We start from the raw sequence: 17,625 nt of genomic DNA on the forward strand, positions 1-17,625 counted from the left end.
GTGGGTAACACTGCTCTGCTCTCCCACAGAACTTTGTATACCTTAAAGACACAATTTTTGTGAGGCATTAGGGACAAAAATCTTGGTCTTACAAAGGGTCAGAACAGTGCACTCAGGAAAGGAGCTGTTAAAAAGATTTATGTCCTGCTACTGCTCCCTTCAAGAGACACCGCTGCCACGCGCTGCCTGGGCTGTCAGCGTTGGCAGTTCTTGGGTAGGAACATGATGTAATCATCAGTATATTTAACAGCAGGGACAAAAGAGTAAAATGGATCTGAAAGAGTGAAAAAAAAGGGGGGATGGAGACCTATGATTAATTTTAGAATTAACAAGCTGCAAGGTGCACAGTCAAAAAGCGGAGGCTGGGATGCAGTTTTCCAGAGTTTGTAAAGACTCATTTAATTTCTATAGAAATTCAGCAGCAAACAAGTAATTTTCTCTGCAAATTGCTTCCATCACCTCTGTAATGCTCTGCAAGAGGAATGTTATTTCCCCTGTGTCTTCTTAATCTCATTATTTTCATTATAAATTTAATTAAGCTCTTCTAGGGAACATTCTATGACATATGAGCTGAGTTTTGGTTTTGTCAGAGTGATGACAGAAACGAGCTGCTGAATTATGTGGCAATTGGATTTCTTTCTGTGTAAATATTTCAAATTATATTAAGCAGTGGAGACATTCTTTTTCCCCAGCTGAATCAATACAGCCAGAGCTAAGAGAAAGAGCTGTACAGGAACAGCCAAGTGCCTGAAATATTCACCCCACCCAGCCCTTTCCTCCTTTGGACAAAGTCCCCAGCTGCCATTTTCTGGAACATCTCAAGAGCAAATGATCTCTGTGCAAATCAGGTAAAGTAGCTCTAGGACCAGTAGCAGCTTCCAGCACAGCAGACATGAATCCTGAAGAATGTCCCACTCTTTGCTGTGAAACTGGCACCACTTTTCCTTTCTTTGCTGGCCCTCATTGCAAGATGTGATGATGCCAGGGAGGACTTTCCCCAGTGACTTCTGGGTTTTACCTGGGACAGGTTACCAAGAAACGTGGGCTGTATTACTGACATTCCAATAGAACACAACTTGCATGGGATGCTTCTTTGGGTTTTCTCTATGTGAAGTTTAAAGAGAAGACCTATTCTAAGCTAATTCCCTGGTTTTAACATCCTTCTCATTTCATACACCTACAGCTGACACTGTTTCATAAAACGTACCAAAGCAAAAGTTTACCAGAGTCCTGACTTACACAAACAATGTCTGAAGACAGATATTACAGCTACCATTTATCTCACCATGCAGAGGCCCTCAAAACACAATCTAGATTGTCTGGGTGAAAAACAAATCCATGTTCCTCCCTTTCCCAGTTATCCAAGTGACAATTAACTTGCTCCTCAGCTCCTGTCTGACAAGCAGCTGGTGGAGTCACTGACACAGAAGTGACACAGAAGTTTCACACAAGTTCAGCATTCACAGATGAGTCAAGATTTCTGAACCATCCTCACTGAATAATTAAACCTTAATGTTTGTTGTTGCTCAGCATTTATGAGGGATTCTTGTACCCTAACCTCTTGACTTCACTTCCCAAGAAGAGAAGGAAGTAAGAAAAGATAATTTGGCATTAGCTGGCATCAAGGTTGAATGCATAAAACCCCCATATTGACACTCAGAAAAAAAATATAAAATTAAAAGTCCTCCATTTTCTGTATTGCATTAGCACATTCCTCAACTGCTTCTCTATTATTCCCCTCATCTATCACAAGTGACATCACCTGTAGGGATACACAGAAACCAGTAAAGAAGTTTTCTGAAAACTCTGCTTGTAGTATTCCTGCTGCCAGTCACATCCATCATCTTGCAGAATTTCAAGCATTGCTGCCAAAAAAGAAAAAAACATTTTCTAAGTGACATTGGAGTAAAAATGTCACACCAAGGGAGAGATATCTGTGTATGCCTCATATTTCTTTGATGTTATGCCTTTGACAGCTTAAGAACAGCTAAACAGCTTAGTTCTCAGCAAGAGATTTCCAGGCTTTTTGAGTATGAGAAGTATGACATTTTAATTAGAGGCAAAGCCTCCAATTTGCTACAAATACCCCTCTGTTTAAGGCTGTGCATGAGGAGCTGTTTCTGCAGCACAGCATGTGGCATCAGCTGCATGGCCCTGAGCCCTGCTCTTCCCCCAGAACCCCTGGCACCTCTCTGGGCAGTGATGCTCATGGGGGCTCTCACCAGAGAAAGAGCCCCTGCTCCCCACCCTGCCCAGGAGCCACTGATGAGTTTATCATCCCCTTAACCTTCCATGCAAAAGCAAAGCATACAGGCCTCGTGATAACTTTTCCAGCAGCTGCTTCTTTCTCTCTCTCCCCCTTGAACCCAGGTTTCATCTGTCTGCCACATCTTGGGAGCCTCCCAGCAGATGCCCCAGAGCCACCAGGCTGGCTGGGCCACTGACCCCCCATGCTCCTCCATGGTCTGGGCTTAAGAGAAAGGATGCTTGCTCTCTGGGAACTGCTCACTGCTGCTCACTTGCAGTTAAGCAAAGAAAAAATGTACTTGCTTCAAAATACTGTTAAATAAAAAAAGCTAAGGGACCTCCTAGCCATGCCTGAATGTGAGGCATTGAAGGGAATCCTTACAGAAGCAAAATTTAACTATTTACTACGGAGTAGTCCTCCCCAAGGATGTGGCGGGGGGGGGTGGTGTTAGCCAGACATCCATTCCCAGTTTTGCCATTCTTGATGACATGAAATGGACTTTGCCCCTGGTAGTGCAGAAGCCAAGAAAGTGACTATAATATCAGCAAGATATGTGCAAAGGTGTTGTCTTTTCATTCTCCTGTGAGTCAAAAGCATCAGATATAGAAGATATTAACCACAGTCCTGCTATCTGCATAATATAAAGTAATAAAATTATCTTTAATGTCATACTCATATTGAGACACTGAGAAGCACAGAGAGCAGACAGTACAAGAACTCAGTAATTTCAGAGCTCAACACTGGGGACTGGTTTCAGTGCACTGGTTTGCAGGCTTTCTCTGATGAGTGAGAGAGGGATAACTCCACCCAGGCATCTCTGTGTGTGAAAGGTTCAGAGGAGGAGGGTGGCTATCTGAGAGTCACTTGAGACCCTGGCATTTAGTCTTCAATTAGCTGCCTTCCCTCAGCTCCTTGGGCACTGACTTTACACAAAAGATGTCATTATCCTCCTGCTCTTCTGCTTCAACGGGTGAGCAAGAAAAACCTCTAGCAGCAGAACAGCCTCTTTCAAAGCACTGACTGTGCTCATGCCCTGGACTAGAGACAGGGCACGTCCAGCAGCCAGCACTGGGAAACAGCTCTGGATTTCAGAGCCAGGCTTCAAAGCTGAACAGATGGCTTCAGCTCTTTGGCAGGGGAATACTATAATGGAGAAAAAAAGAATGGGGACCATATTGAACAAGTGACACTCCCCCGTCATCTGAAGGGCAATTCCACAGATGTTCTCTCTGTGCATCGTGCTCCATTCTTACAAAGGGGAACACTGGAGAACCAGACTCTCTCACAGAGAAGCAGCCCTTGGGGGTGCAGGCTGGCCCCTGTCTCTACCCAGTTTGTAATAACCTGCTCATGACATGTTCAACTGGTCAAATATCAAAAGGAAAATAAACACATGAGAAATGACTAACAGATTCATAGTAGCAGGCACTGTCATTAAAAACACCCCTCCTGATCTTTTATTTAGAGTAGTCCACAGAGCTTCAGAGGGTTAAAGCTAATCTAGCAAAAGGCAAGCTGTATTAAACAATGAAATATAGCCATGACTTGCACATCACCATGGAACTTAGTCTTCAAAGAGCACTTAAATCCTCACATTCTGCTCTGCCCTGATCAAACAAATGCCAGAGTTTCCTGGACACCTCAAACCAAAGAGCCACTGGACAGAGGCTCTCTGTAATGTAATGGAGCAGTTCTGGTCCTTTCCCAGAGCTGAACAGGAACTTCCTTGCCTGTGCCATTCAGCTTTGTTTGCAGGAGGTAAAGAGCCAGCACAACAACCCTGAATGAGTGGCTAAAGCACCAGACAACACTGGAACACCAGCAGAGCAAACAGGAATGGTCACTGATGTTCAGCTAGAGGAGAGTCTCCACCCCAGTCATATTTCTTCTTAGTCCAAGCTCAGCTACTGAAGCTTTAAGAGCTGCCTTTTCAGCCCATTTCTCTGAACCCACCCTTCCCTCACAATGGGAAGCAAATTCCATGTTTGCATTACTGCTTTGGCTTGCTTGCTGGGAACCTGAAGTGTGCTGGATGCACAGACTTTTCTATCCATAAAGGATAAAAAGCAGCATTGCTAAAGTAATGGCTTCCAGCTAATAATCTCCATCAGGAAAGATGCAACATTTTCCCTGAAGAACTGTGGATTATTTGTTTACATTGCAGCATCTTTCCAGCTAAGATGATCACAGTCATCATCCCAGGCACATTTTGGAAAAATCACAGTAGGATTGTTACAAGCTGCACAAAAGTGCTACTTACTGTGACATAGGAATCAAATCCATGGAGACTCTACGGTCTCCAGAGATGTAATCAAGTTCTAGAACATCCTCCTGATGGAGATAAAGAATTATTTCCCAGCAAAGACATGGCATCCCAGCATCAAACCTTGATCTGATGATGGTTCAGGGAACAGGATTCAGAACTGCAGCTGCCTTTTGGCTTATCCTTAGAGCCATCTTTCTAGCTACAGCCTCAGTGTTTAAAGTCTGAAGTGTGCAGGTCAATAAGTAATTTTTATACCTAGGAAAAAGAGCTCTTGGCTCTTCTTTTTCTGAAGGGATGGAGTGGAATGATTCTGGAATTTCTTTTCTCTGAGTTGCATTCATTTAAATACTTTCTAGTAGTGATTTTTCTTCCTTCCTTGTTTTATTTTATTCTAACAAAAATGAGATGTCAGAAAATCTGACACATTGCTGTACCATATGCTTAGTGTCTATTTCCAGCAGCAGGTGAGAATCTCATTATTCAATTCCCACTGGTGTCGAGCCCGTTTTACACCAATCTGTTCTGTAGGAAAACATGGAATAAAAGCAATCAAATCTGCAGAAGATGTGTATATGCAGGTTTCTGTGCAGAGTTTCAGCATTGCCCATATGAAAAGGGAGTACAGATATCCACTTCCTAAATTGAAAAAAAGCATTGTCTACAGCCCCTGTCACCAAGCCAAGGTGTTCTGCAGGCTTGATCAGACTCTGGAAAATAAGTTGTCTTCCTTCTACAGCTTCATTTTCTCTTACTCTTTTAGTGCTCATGCTTAGAAACTCTCATAAAAAAAAAAAAAAAAAGTATTTTCCTGTAATCACCAGATTGACAGGATATGGTGGTTTAAGGCACACCAGCTGGTAAACTCAAGTCATAAATGCCAGCCTTGTTGAACCTACAAATCTGTCCTTCCTCGAACAAATCTGGGTCTTGAAATCTTAGCATCATTCACCAGGGTCCTGTTCTCAGATTTACTCATGGCTGAGTCCTTGCTTTGAAGCAGTGTGATGATGTTTTCTCTCTGATGCCTGATTGCCAGCTGCAGGGCTGTACAGCCAGTGATATCTTCCACATCCAGCAGAGCTCCTGCCTTAATCAAGGTCTTGATAATGGCCATGTTGCCCTTGAGGACAGCAAGGTGCAAGGGTGTCCAGCCCACTTTGTTCTTAGCATTGACGTCTGCCTTGCACTCCAGCAGGTTGATGACAGTCAAGAAAGAGCCCCGCTGGACTGCAAAATGCAGGGGGGCCCACTCTGACCTCTCAGCAATGTTGGGATCTGCCCCACACCTCAAAAGTTCACAGACCACTGGCTCATCGCTGTAGCGAGCAGCCAGGTGAAGTGGTGTCCAGTCCATGCTCCCCCTGGCATTCAGCTTGGCCTGGCTGTTTTTCAGCAGGTGGATGATTTCAATGTGTCCTTTGAAAGAAGCCAGGTGCAGGGGAGTCCAACCTTTGTCTGTCCTCAGCTCCACGTTGGCTCCGTATTTGATGAGCTTCTCACAGATGAGGTATTTCCCCCTCACCACAGCCAGGTGCAGGGCACTGTAATGGTTTTGGTCCAGGCTGTTGACACACGTCCCGTTCTTCAGCAAATAATGGACTACCCTGAACTTCCCCCTCTCCACGGCCACGTGAAGTGGGGTTCTGTGATTCTTCTGCTTTTTCTCCAGGTCTGCTCCTTGATTGGCAAGCAGCTTCACCAGGCTGACGTGTCCAAAGCAAGCTGCCACGTGGAGGGCAGTTTTTCCATCAGCCTCCTGGGTGTTGGAGTCAGCCTGGCGAGACAGCAGCACTCGGGCCACGTTCTCAAAGTTGTTCTGTGATGCCAGGTGCAGGGGGGTCCATCCCCCGTGCTCCTGAGCATTCACCTGAGCCTGGTGGTCCAGCAGGAGGCGGACGATTCTGTCGTCCCCGTTCTGAGCAGCAAAGTGGAGAGGTGTCCAACCATCATCATCGGGCATGTTGATGTCTGCATCGTGCTCTATCAGAACTGAGCAGATCTCTGGTGACCTCTTCTGCACAGCCATAATGAGTGGGGTGTACCCACAGACTGCCTGGCTGTTCACGTTTGCTTTACAGCTCAGAAGAAACTTCACCTTCTTGATGTTTCCCTGGATCACCATGAGGTGAAGCAAGGTGAGGCCATTTTCATGGGTCCTAGAGATTTCCTCAGGCAGGATGTCCTCTGGGCTTTCAGCCTCACTGTAAGAAGGTGGAATATGAACCTCCTGATTATCGGTTTCTGACAGCAGGGGAAACAAAATAGGAAAAAGAAACTAAGACCAAGTGAAATAGCTTGGTGTACACAAGATGGGAGGGAGATCTTCATAGTATGGAATGAAATAAAAGGCACTTCAGTGGCAGGGAATATGGAATGATGCAAGACCACTACAAACAACCTCTTAGAAAGCAGTGAGACATTTGACCTCTCCCCTGATGCGAGAGGTGGACCATCCCCCTGCACTCCCCAATGGGAGCTGTAGTTGCTATGCCTTATAAAGTTCATTTTCTTTAACTTAAAAAGAAAAGTCACCCACATGGAAGCCACATCCTTATCACTGGAGAGTGAGGAAATAGGCATTTTTTGTAGGTTTCTCCTTCATTTTTTAATTATAAACAAAGTCCCCTACTCACCATCACTTCTGGTGTCTTGGGTGAAGGCGATCTCCTCTTTGTCACTCTCATTTTCAGAAAGGGGGAAAGAAACAAATGTAAGGCAAAGTTGTTTGTTTTTATTCTGTACTGTTTGCACAGAATCCTTATTTGTTTCTGCTCTAGAATTTTGTATTATCATTCAAGTGAGGTGTTTTGGTCGGTTGGTTGGTTTTTTTGGTTGTTGTTTGGGGTTTTTTTTCATCCAGTCCTGTTATTGCATCCAAAGCTCAGCAGAGCAAATGATGACACTAACAGGAATGTGGGAGCCTGAAAGTGATCTCTGGCTATCAGTGAGATTTTCCTCCTCTTACTCAGTTACTCCCATGCACACTCTCTACCCCCTTATTGCAGCAGGTGCCCATGGCAAAATCCCAACTACTCATTTTCTCTGTTGCACACAGAGCCCAAACACCCCCACACCTCCTCAGTCCTCTATACTCAGCATTTCTTGCTGACTGCACAAGTAGGCAAAACCTCAAAATAGCAATAATTCTCAACTGCTTCTTCTCCCTGTATGGAGCTGGCTTCTAGGCACAATTACACTCCAGTAGCTGGGCTAAAATTGTGACTAACCTGAAACCTATAGTTTTGCTTAGTCAGAGAAACAGAGGGATTTCTTTTTCCTACTACAAGAGCTTAAACTGGGATGTCCTCAGCTCCATGGGACATGAAAAATGGTCACCTGAGCACATGCACCATTGACATGAGCAGAATCCCTCTGATTCTGTATCTGCTCAAGCTTCTTTTAATGACTGATGATTATGAAATAAACCCACTTCATCTGAGCTGGTACAAAGGAGGTTCTTCCTCTCAGACTGCCTATCATTTAGGACACTGGCCAGCCTGCTAAACTTATTTCCAAGTTATCCCACCCCCTTACAGATGTACATCCCAAGCAAACACACTGTGCAAAGGTTGCTGAGGTGGCCCCTCGTTGTCTGATAATAAGCAGTGATGGGGGAGGAAACACATTCTCACAAACTGGTAAAAAATTCAGTGGAATTTCCTGAGTGGTACTGGGAAGCTTTCCTCACCTGCTGGTTCCCAGAGATGGCAGGTTTCTGGGACATCTTCCTAACAAGGCGCTCGTTCTCTGGATCTACCACAAGGCTTTGTATCAGTGCCAGCAGCATGTCTGTCTCCACTGGGATATCTGCAGAGCAAAAGTTCTGTGAGCTCTGCAGGTTACCCAGATGTTCAGAACCCAGTCAGAAGTCAAGGCTGTGGAAGTCTCCCAAGATTCTTCCACACAGAGAGGGAGGGAGGAAAGAGGGAGAAAAAGGATGTGCTCACAGCAAAAATGTGCTGACATACAAAAAATGTACCAAACATTTCCAAGGCAACAGGCAATTTACCTGGCACAGAGCTACATGCAGGCTTATCCCCACCCATTCATCCAGGCAGGCAACCCTTGGCTAATCTATAGCACAGTCAGCTACTACACCTGTAAAGCTTGGCCTCTGTTTAGGGTCTTGATCCCAACACCTCTTCATCAGGTCAACCATCTGCTGGCATTCCCCTGGCCAGTCATCACTGATGGGTTCTAGGCAGGGCCTCTTCCCTGCTGCAACCTTGACTATAATTGCCATCATGTTTGCTCCTAAAAAAAAAAAAAAAGAGCAAGGTGCACTGGGGTTTTTCTCTGTGAAGGTGGCTGTAATAAACATTTAATAAGTGCAGAGCATATAGGAGGTATTCAAATTTACCTGCATAAGGTTTCTTCTGCATAAGCACCTCCCAGATGACAATGCCAAAGCTGCAGGCAATGAGACATCATGAGCAATCACTCCCATGTGTACACAAACATAAAATTCACTTATTGCTTTCATCTTCTTGAGAAATGGGAAAATTAGAAAAGGAGTTCTTCATGATGGAAGGATTGCATCCCCTGCACCAGAAGGGCAAGATCTTATGAATCATCACCTACATCTCTGATGCCTCAGTGAAAGGGCTGGTGGAGTCAATGAGTGACTTAGAGCTTTTCCTGCCAAAGTCAGGCTCTCAGTGCCTTTCTTCACTTTAACCACACTGGGTTTAGATCATGTGGCCATGCAAATCCTCCCTAGCTTCTTGTCTTGGGTTACTGTGCTAACAAATTTCCAGAACATGTCACTCCCAGTGTGCTCCCCAGCAGGGACATTATGCAAGGCAGAGAGCCAGAATATAAATCAGATGAGGCAATGTCCTAGTCCCTCTTGCTCTGTGTAGGAGCTTGGTGGTGACCCCGTGTGATCTCTGAGCAGGGCAGCAGCCCTTACCTGTACACATCATATTTGATTCCTGGGGGCTTGCTGTTTTGGAGAAACATTTCTGGGGGGATGTAGCTCAAAGTGCCTCTCAAAGCAGAGCTTTCAATATACTGCATGGGGCTTGACTGCTCCATCCACTTCGACAGCCCAAAGTCTGAGATCTGCAAGCAGAAAAAGTGAGAGCTTCCCCTGTAATGCTCACAATCTCCCCCCATCCTTGTAAGAGCTGGGAGACACCTCCATCTTCCATGACCAGGACTATGAGGTGCCCAGCAGCTGAAGCTTAATAAAACCCTGGTATAATTGTGCTTTTCACTGAGTCCAGCAGAGCAGCATTTCCTCCCAGCTCTGGCACAGGTTGCCTGCATGATATTGAATAGCAAATAATTTGCTTAAGCTGCTTCTTATAAGCCCTGCTGGTGAATCTCCCTTTGAGTGCTGCTGAAGAATGGAACTTCTTAGAATTCTGGACTCATTTAGCAAAAAAACCCCAAACTTTTCTCTTATTTGAGAAATAACCTGTCCCTACAAACAGAGCATTAAGGTCATACCTTGACATGCATATTCCCATCTAGGAGAATGTTCCCTGGTTTTAGATCTAAGTGCAGCAAAGGAGGTGTCATGCTATGCAGGAAATTCATGGCCAAGCCCATCTCATGAATAACTCGGAATTTGAGCTGCCATGACATTTTGTGAGTGGGAAGAATTTTCTCCAAGGACCCCCTTGCCATATATTCCATCACTATCCCCAGAGGGCTGTTGCAGACCCCATAGATAGTGACAATGTGCTGGAACTTGATTTTCTCCATCTTGGTTGCCTCTTCCATTAGGCAGTTCATGCTGGTCCTGGAAAAACAAAATAAAAATTAAACAGTGGAACCAAGAAATGCTATCAGTCAGTTCACAGGCTGTGTTACTGCACAGTAGCTTGGTGATATCCAGCCTTTCCAAGCAGCCCTGCCTAACCCAGAAAGTTTCATTCCAGTTTGCCCCTTGAATTGGTGATAATGCAAACACATAATGATCTTTTTTGCAGACTGAAATAAAATCTAACACACAAGGTGTTACAACTTTTCAAAATGAGCCAAGGATTGCTTGGGGTCCTGAGTGATGCTTCCCTGAAAGGATGATGGCAGGAGCAGCCCAGCATGGGGACCATGTCACTTCCAAGGCTCAGCAATAGCCTGCACACTGCTTGCAGGTAGCCAGGGGCCATGCTGTGCCCTGCCTGCAGCTTTAGATCCATCAGCAGGGTGAAGATGGTCCCAAAGAGAGCCTAGAAAATGTCTGTCCACTGCTGCCAGCTCTGGCAGACCCATTGCACTAAATCTTTACATTCCCCAACCTGACAAACAAGTTGGGGTGCCCAAAGCATGCTGACAGCAGCCAAGCAGTAAAGTGCCAAAACTACATTTAAAAAGCACACCCTGGGAATGAATCTGAGCTTGCAGCAACATTATGCCTGGCTTCTAATAGCTCTAAATACAGCTCAGATAAGCAAATCCTTCTGCCAGACTTCCTCGACCAGGTTCCTCATGGTAAAACACAGCTCTGGATCTAAGAACCTCAGAAATTGTCTTTCTCACTCTCAATTTAACTCAATCATTTTGTGTGAAGCAGTTGCTTAGGGATCCAGAAGATGAGCAGCCAGAAGTCATCACACCATTTCCTTCATTCACATCTCCTGATGAGACACACCTTGTTTTTACAAGCCCACAGACAGCAGTGCTAAGGACTTTTAAAGGCTCCTCTGAAACTTCTGCCTCCTTTCTCTCCCTTACCAGGCAACTGAGCTGCTGTGCCTTTTTAAAAGCACTGAGTGACCTGGAACCTTTTTGGTTTTTCATCTGGGGCTTCTACTGAGTGCTGACAGAAAAACCAGAGCCATTTCATATTCCACATGAGAAGCCTCATGACAGACACATGCACCATGCACTCCAAGATGTTCTCTGGGTACACACAAACTGCAGACTGAACATCTGCCTCTCTCAAGCATTTTACACTATTACCCCCTGGATGCACAGGGCTACAGGACCAATGCTGGCCCTTTTTACAGCCTCCACAGCAAGCAAGGATTTTTGGCACAGCCTGTGTAGTGCAGGACAGCACGGTTGTGCCTCGTGATCCAGAACTCAACAGGGTTACCCCAAAGTATAATATAAGCAGAGCAGCCTCAAGGCTGTTTGGACATATCCAAGAGTTAGGAAAATCTTTTATAGCACTACAGTGGGGGACAAAGTTTGTTTTAGTAGCAAAATAGTACAACTTCAGTCGCTAGAAGACCAGTAGAGTAAATATTAAGGGCACATATACTGTTAAATGCTTTACCCAAACTCGGATTTCCAGACTTAGGGTTTTAGACTGATGATTGCAGAAATAGTTTGGTTTATTTTCTAAAAATCAATGTACATTTCTGCTGTCATTCAGCCATTCTTCTGCTGTGCACACTAAGAGTTCAGATAGTCCATGAAAGACATAGGATTAAATTTACTAGAACTGATATAAAAAAGTAAAACTGATTGACTTTTTTTTTTTCCCAAGAGAATGAAATGCAAACGTAACATCTGAAGAGCATGAACAGTGCCAGCTAAAGAGGACAAACACTGCTCAAATTGAACCATTTCCATTGTTGTCAGTAACACAGCAAGAAAAGTCATACAAGCATGTGAGTTTTAACCAGGCAGGATTCTTCCAACTTGAACAGAATAACACTTTAGAATAAATAACTTAATTGACCCAGGTTTTTTTTTCATCACTGACTATACTGTATGTGGCATTGGCAGCAATTGCTGAGTTCTATCTGCAGACACAAGGGAGTCAGCAGAAAAGACTCTGCAGGTGAGAGGCAGAGTAAAAAATAAACTGAAAGTGTAGGGGCACCACCAAGGGAAAAGAGCAAATCCAGAGGGTAAGGCAAGTGAGGGAGCTGAGAGCTTTGTGAGCCCAGCAAAAACAGCTATACATTTTCTGTCCCTCAGCTTTAAACCCTCTTATTTTAAAGACTAATTTAATTGAAAAGATATCCATTAGTCTCAATTTCCAGTGAAAGCTGCAAATAAGTAATAAGGCTGCTTTTATCCACGTGCCTGTGTTCAGTTTAAGGTGCCCACTTTTCCTCTGAATTTCAACACTAATTGTTCTGAATAAGTGCTCCTTCCCCCCCCCACCCCCACATACACACATCAGAAAGAAAGAGAGGCAGAACTCCAGATCACTGGTGGTTTTTCCACTCCCTTTGGGTACCAGAAACTGGACTTCTCAGGAAGAAGAAGCCATGTGGACATCCCTCCCAGAGTTTTGGAACCAAATCACTCCAGATGGCTCTGACAGCTTGAACTGCTGAGCTAGAAGAGACTGCAAAGTTACCTCTCCATGTGTGAGTCCTGCAGCAGGTAGGGAGAGCATTTCACTGCATAAACTGTTCTCCACCTCTTGTGCTTGACCTGGTAGACGTGCCCAAAGCCTCCGCTGGCCACTTTAATCCAATCTTCTTCAAAATCTTCCTTATTAAAGACAGTTAAGCTGCCCAGCTGCCGGTCTCTCTCCGAAGTCATGGCAGAAAGGGCAGTCTGGCTGTCTGCCTCCTGCTCAGGTGGAAGCAGAGAAGAAGAAAGGAGCTCTTCCTCCTGCTGCCTTGCATAGGGAGGTAGGGAGTTACCTGACATGAGCCATGTTACTTAATGCCAAGAGGTGGATCCTAAATGTCACTCTCATTTGGTATGCAGAGGAGCTGAGTTACTTAATTCCAGGCACTGATGCCAGGTTACTGGGAGGCACACTGGTACTTAAGGGAAGGGAGAATGAAAGAGAGAAATCCCCAAAGATCCTGTGCTGGGCAAAAAAGTGGAAAATGCTGCAGAATGAGAAAGAAAAGAGAAGACCCCAGAAATACCACGGGGCAAACATGAGCTCATGAACCTGGGAAAACGCTCAAGCAGAAATACAGTGAACACAGCGAGGCAAGGAGGTTACCTCAGGGAGAAATATGATGTCAAATCCCTGCAAGGGGTATTAGAAGAAACAGGAGAACTCTGAAGAGCTGGTCTGAGCAGTTTAACCATTACCATGTGGCACCAGTAACAGCATGCATGCCTCTAGGTTTATGCTTGGCCTCTGAAGCTGTAAAAAGGGTTTAATGACACTTGTCTGGGTTTTGTGCATATCTGTCTTTCATGACTTTGCACAGGGGCTCTGTGTGAATAGCAGCTGCAACACAGTGGTGCTTTCCTTGGCACTGCTGTAATAGAGATAGCAATTAGTATTTCTGAAGGGTACTTGCCACTGAGTCCTGACCTGGAATTTTAGCTCCATATGAGAGCTGAAGAAATTCTTGCAGGAAGACTGATGCAAGATACTTCTCTGTTGCATTTGACACAAAGTGCTCTAACAATGTCCCACCACTCACACTCTTTGGGAAAGAAGGAAGAAAAAAAAAACCAGCCAGGCTCTGAAGTGTTTTAGGAGGGGAAAAAAAAAAAAAAAAGCACTTGAGTTCAAGAAGTGACTGCTGCTGATTGCCTGACACTCCTGCAGAGTTGCCCACCACGTGTGATGCTGCTGGCCCAGGTATCACCTCCAGCCACTTCCACTCCTGCCAGCACTCACTCACCTGTCAGCACAACGTCAGAGCTGAGGATGGGGCTCCATTATCTCACCTGCAGGCACAGGCAGGACAAGCCCCCTGCTGAACTGCTCCCATCTTCTTATAAAAAGTTCAGGAGAAGGCAAAGGCACAAACACATTCCAGGGTAGCAAAGTTGCATCACCTACCCTGAGGCCATCACGAACCCTTCATGGTGGCACTGACCCCCGGCTGCCCTCCCACACCTTCCTCAGGAGGCTCCAGCTCCCCTTCCCCTCAGGGGGGATCCCCTTCCTTTAGCTGGGATCCCCTTCCCTCAGCTGGGATCCCCTTCCCTCAGCTGGGATCCCCTTCCCCTCAGGTGGGTCCCGCTCCCCTTCCCTCAGGCACTCGCACTCCCCCTCACCCAACCGCGCGTCCCTTGGCGCCCAACGCCTCCTCAGCCCTCACCTGCAAGACCCCCACACCCTTCCCACCCGAGGGAACCCCACATGCTTCCCCCATGAAGGGACCCCACACCCTTCCCACCTGAGGACCCCCATGCCCTTCCCACTGCCTGTCCCACCCCACCCCATCTGGGACCCTCTGCCCCGCAGACCCCTCGGCTGCTCCCGCCCAGGCAGAGCAGAGCAGGGAACGCAAGGCTCCCGTCTGTTCCCCAACCTGGACCTGGCCCCGTTCCCCCCCCCAGTGCCTGTGGCAGATGTGACTCAAGCGTTTGGCCAGTCCTGGGGTCAGCACCCACAAAACCCTCCTGCAGCTTTTTCTACAAGCTGATTTATATTTCATTCCCCAAGGCCACGCACGGTCCCCTCGTCAGAGATCAGGAGGAGATTTTTCAGCTGTAGAATTACTGGGTGGTAGAAGTGTCCAAAAGAACAATCTGGTAGCATGTCTTAGTACCTGTGGCAGTCATCAATTACCTCCTGCAACCTGGGAGTCACCACAGTGTCTGCAATAACCTGAGCTCTGAGAACTTTTAGCTTTTATTAAAAGAAGAGCTATCAGTAGCCACCACACCAGTGCCACCTTTCCCCAGCGTAACAGACTGAGCATCTGCACAGGGGGTGTTCAGTGCTCAGGCTGTGCACAGCCCTCTGGAAACAGCAAGATCCTCCCCTTCTCTGTGCACCTGATACGGTCACCACCAGTACAAAGTGTTGGGCAAGCACAACCAAGAAGAGAAAATTGAATTTCCATCAGACCAAGCCCAGCCTCACAGGACCCTAGAAGGAAAAGCTCCACTGGAATTCCACAGCACTGCTGGAAGGGGCACACAGCCTTAGCTCCAACAAGATGCAAGCCACGTTTTGTGGGTAAACAACAAGTGCAGATGCTGCTCCAGCACCTGAAAACAACATGCAGTGTTTTACCGAAGATTTAACTTCCAGGCGTCGGATTATTTCCTTCTGGAAGAGCAGCTGCATCTCTGCCACCTCCTGGCGGCTCCGTGTCATGTCGCAGGACTGCGGGGTCAGCCCGGACGGACCCTCCCAGTGTCAGACCCAACACAGTGCAGGTTTCCTTAGCACTGCTGCAACAGAGGTGACAATTAATAGTTCTGAAGGGTACCTGCCACTGAGTCTTGACCTGGAATTGGACCTACAATGTGGTCACGGTGAGTTTCTTGTTATGTGCTCCCAAACTCAGCCTGACAGATTAAAGCTTTTGCATTCTTACTCTCTCACGATCTGGATTTTACCAACAGGCAGTTTCGTGGCAACTTGTTTCCACTGAAATTGAGAAAATGTGAGTAAAGCAAAAGGATAAAGGGACCTGGCTCCTTAGGTGTGAGAAAAGCTGTAAAGCTGAGTGGCTGGATCTCTAGACCTCTTGGGTCCTGTCCATATCTGCAATCAATAAACTTGAGTTTCTTCATTTTCCCTACCTCCTTGATCACATGGCTCTAGTCTGAAGTGCTTTGATTTTTCACAGCTCTTCTGCACCCTGATTCCTCTGATCAGTCTCTGTGCTGGCACTTGCACATACTGCATTTTAAGCTCTGCTCTCCCTTATAGCTGGACCACTCCTGCAATTCTTTCCCTGCTTTGCAGTTTATGGACTCACTCGTGCAGAGGGAAAGAAAGGAAGGAGCAATGTGCTCAAAAGCAGAGATTGGATAATTTGCTCCCCGGGTCAGCAGAAGCTCTACAAAAGCAATATGGCATGCAAAGCAAAATCAGTTGCTTTTCTGATCTTTGTAGCAATGGTGTAGGGTCTGCAGGACCAACCAGCTGCTCGTAGTTCACAGGCCACGGATTTCTCCGAGTTCTGGATAGCACATGGGTTTGGTTTTCTGTCTGTGATGCAGCCAAAGGCTTATAAAAGCACTGCCCAAGACAACAAAGCCAGTAAGGGATCCCAGCAGAATGGGTACCAGCATGGCAGAATCAGGACCTGGAAAGAAAGAAAAACTTAATCAGGTAGTGAACAGCATTAAGAGAGGGGTGGAAAAGAACTACTAAAGCTTCAGTTCCTGCAGAGGATATATTTGATCATGTATCCTGTCTAAAAGTCTATCAGATCTGATACTGTTTATCCATCTTGCTTAGGATTTAGGAAGAGCAAACCAAAGATTTGGAGCTGTTGGGATACAATGCTCAGTGCTCAGGTGGCTTCCAAGAAAGCTGCTAAAAATGCACTGCTTTTCACAGCAGGAAGTCAAACAGCAGCTTCTCTAAGAGAGAGACAGAGAAGAAGAAAAAACCAAAAACAAACAGGAAACCCACCTTCCACAGGTTTGTACAGAAGCCTGTTCTTCATTCTCAAAACTGGACCAAACGAGATGAGGTTGTGTGTGTTCCCATAGCTGTCACCTGGCTGGAGGAGTGGCTCCACGCTTTCAAAGCAGTCCTGGGAAAACCACACAAAACCCACCTGAAAGTCACTGGCCTGAGCAGAACCTTCAGCACTGTGACTGATCAGAGAAGGTGTCAGATTCAGTCCTTGCCCAGCTCTGCTGTCATTCCAAAAAGTGAGTTTCCTAATACTAGGACCAGCTCATATGTAAATCTCTGTTCCCCAATTCCTTTTCCTTAGGGATTAGCACCTGTTGCTACCATTTCATATTATCAGTTAATCTTCCAGACTTTTAACAAAGCAATTGACTAGATACGGGGTGATCCTGATGTGGTGACTCGTGTTACAGGAGATGGCTGAGTTCTTTCCCAGACAGTACAACTCTTTTTAGGTGCAATGGTTGTGCCTGCAGACCAGGAAGTACTGGTAAAGCAAGAAGGGCACATGCAAGATGCAGCTATTCATCCTTCACATGCTCACCCAATCAATTTTTTAATTCCTGCCAAATTAAAAAGCAGACTCAACCTGACTGGCTAAATTTTCTGAGATTTTCCAGCTCTTCCATGCAGCTCAGCTGCTCTCATGAATCTCCCTTCTAGGTACACCTTAAGCATCATCAGGATTCTTCACTGAATCAGCTGTACTTGCTGGAAGCACCAAATCTTTCCCAAAGTTCCTTAGACCCAAGGCCCATCCCACATACCTGCTCACACTCTGTTTTGCCATGCAGACAGACATTCAGCTCACAGTGCAAATAGGCCACAGAATGATTCAGCATCTGGAACAGCTGGATAGTGAAACCAGCAGCTCTGGATTTACTGCTCTGC

The 17,625-nt window shown here is 46.0% G+C and overlaps 1 protein-coding gene and 1 long non-coding RNA gene across 2 annotated transcripts; both read right to left on the reverse strand.

The window, feature by feature from the left end:
- Window positions 1-4,876: 4,876 nt before the first annotated feature.
- ANKK1 (ankyrin repeat and kinase domain containing 1) lies at window positions 4,877-13,784 on the reverse strand. Its single transcript, XM_071769179.1, has 8 exons — window positions 12,784-13,784; window positions 9,969-10,263; window positions 9,427-9,578; window positions 8,875-8,924; window positions 8,613-8,768; window positions 8,203-8,321; window positions 7,148-7,193; window positions 4,877-6,755 (listed from the first exon to the last, which is right to left on the reverse strand). Exons 1-8 carry the CDS (start codon window positions 13,080-13,082, stop codon window positions 5,407-5,409), a joined length of 2,466 nt encoding a protein of 821 aa, XP_071625280.1. The 5' UTR covers window positions 13,083-13,784; the 3' UTR covers window positions 4,877-5,406.
- A 1,198-nt stretch (window positions 13,785-14,982) lies between these two features.
- Window positions 14,983-17,625, reverse strand: LOC139807785 (uncharacterized). The gene is made up of 3 exons (XR_011730677.1): window positions 17,502-17,625; window positions 16,729-16,852; window positions 14,983-16,396 (listed from the first exon to the last, which is right to left on the reverse strand). It is a non-coding gene; the product is annotated as an uncharacterized lncRNA (long non-coding RNA).

The sequence above is a fragment of the Heliangelus exortis genome, chromosome 26, assembly GCF_036169615.1.
Source record: "Heliangelus exortis chromosome 26, bHelExo1.hap1, whole genome shotgun sequence".
Taxonomy (NCBI): Eukaryota; Metazoa; Chordata; class Aves; order Apodiformes; family Trochilidae; genus Heliangelus; species Heliangelus exortis.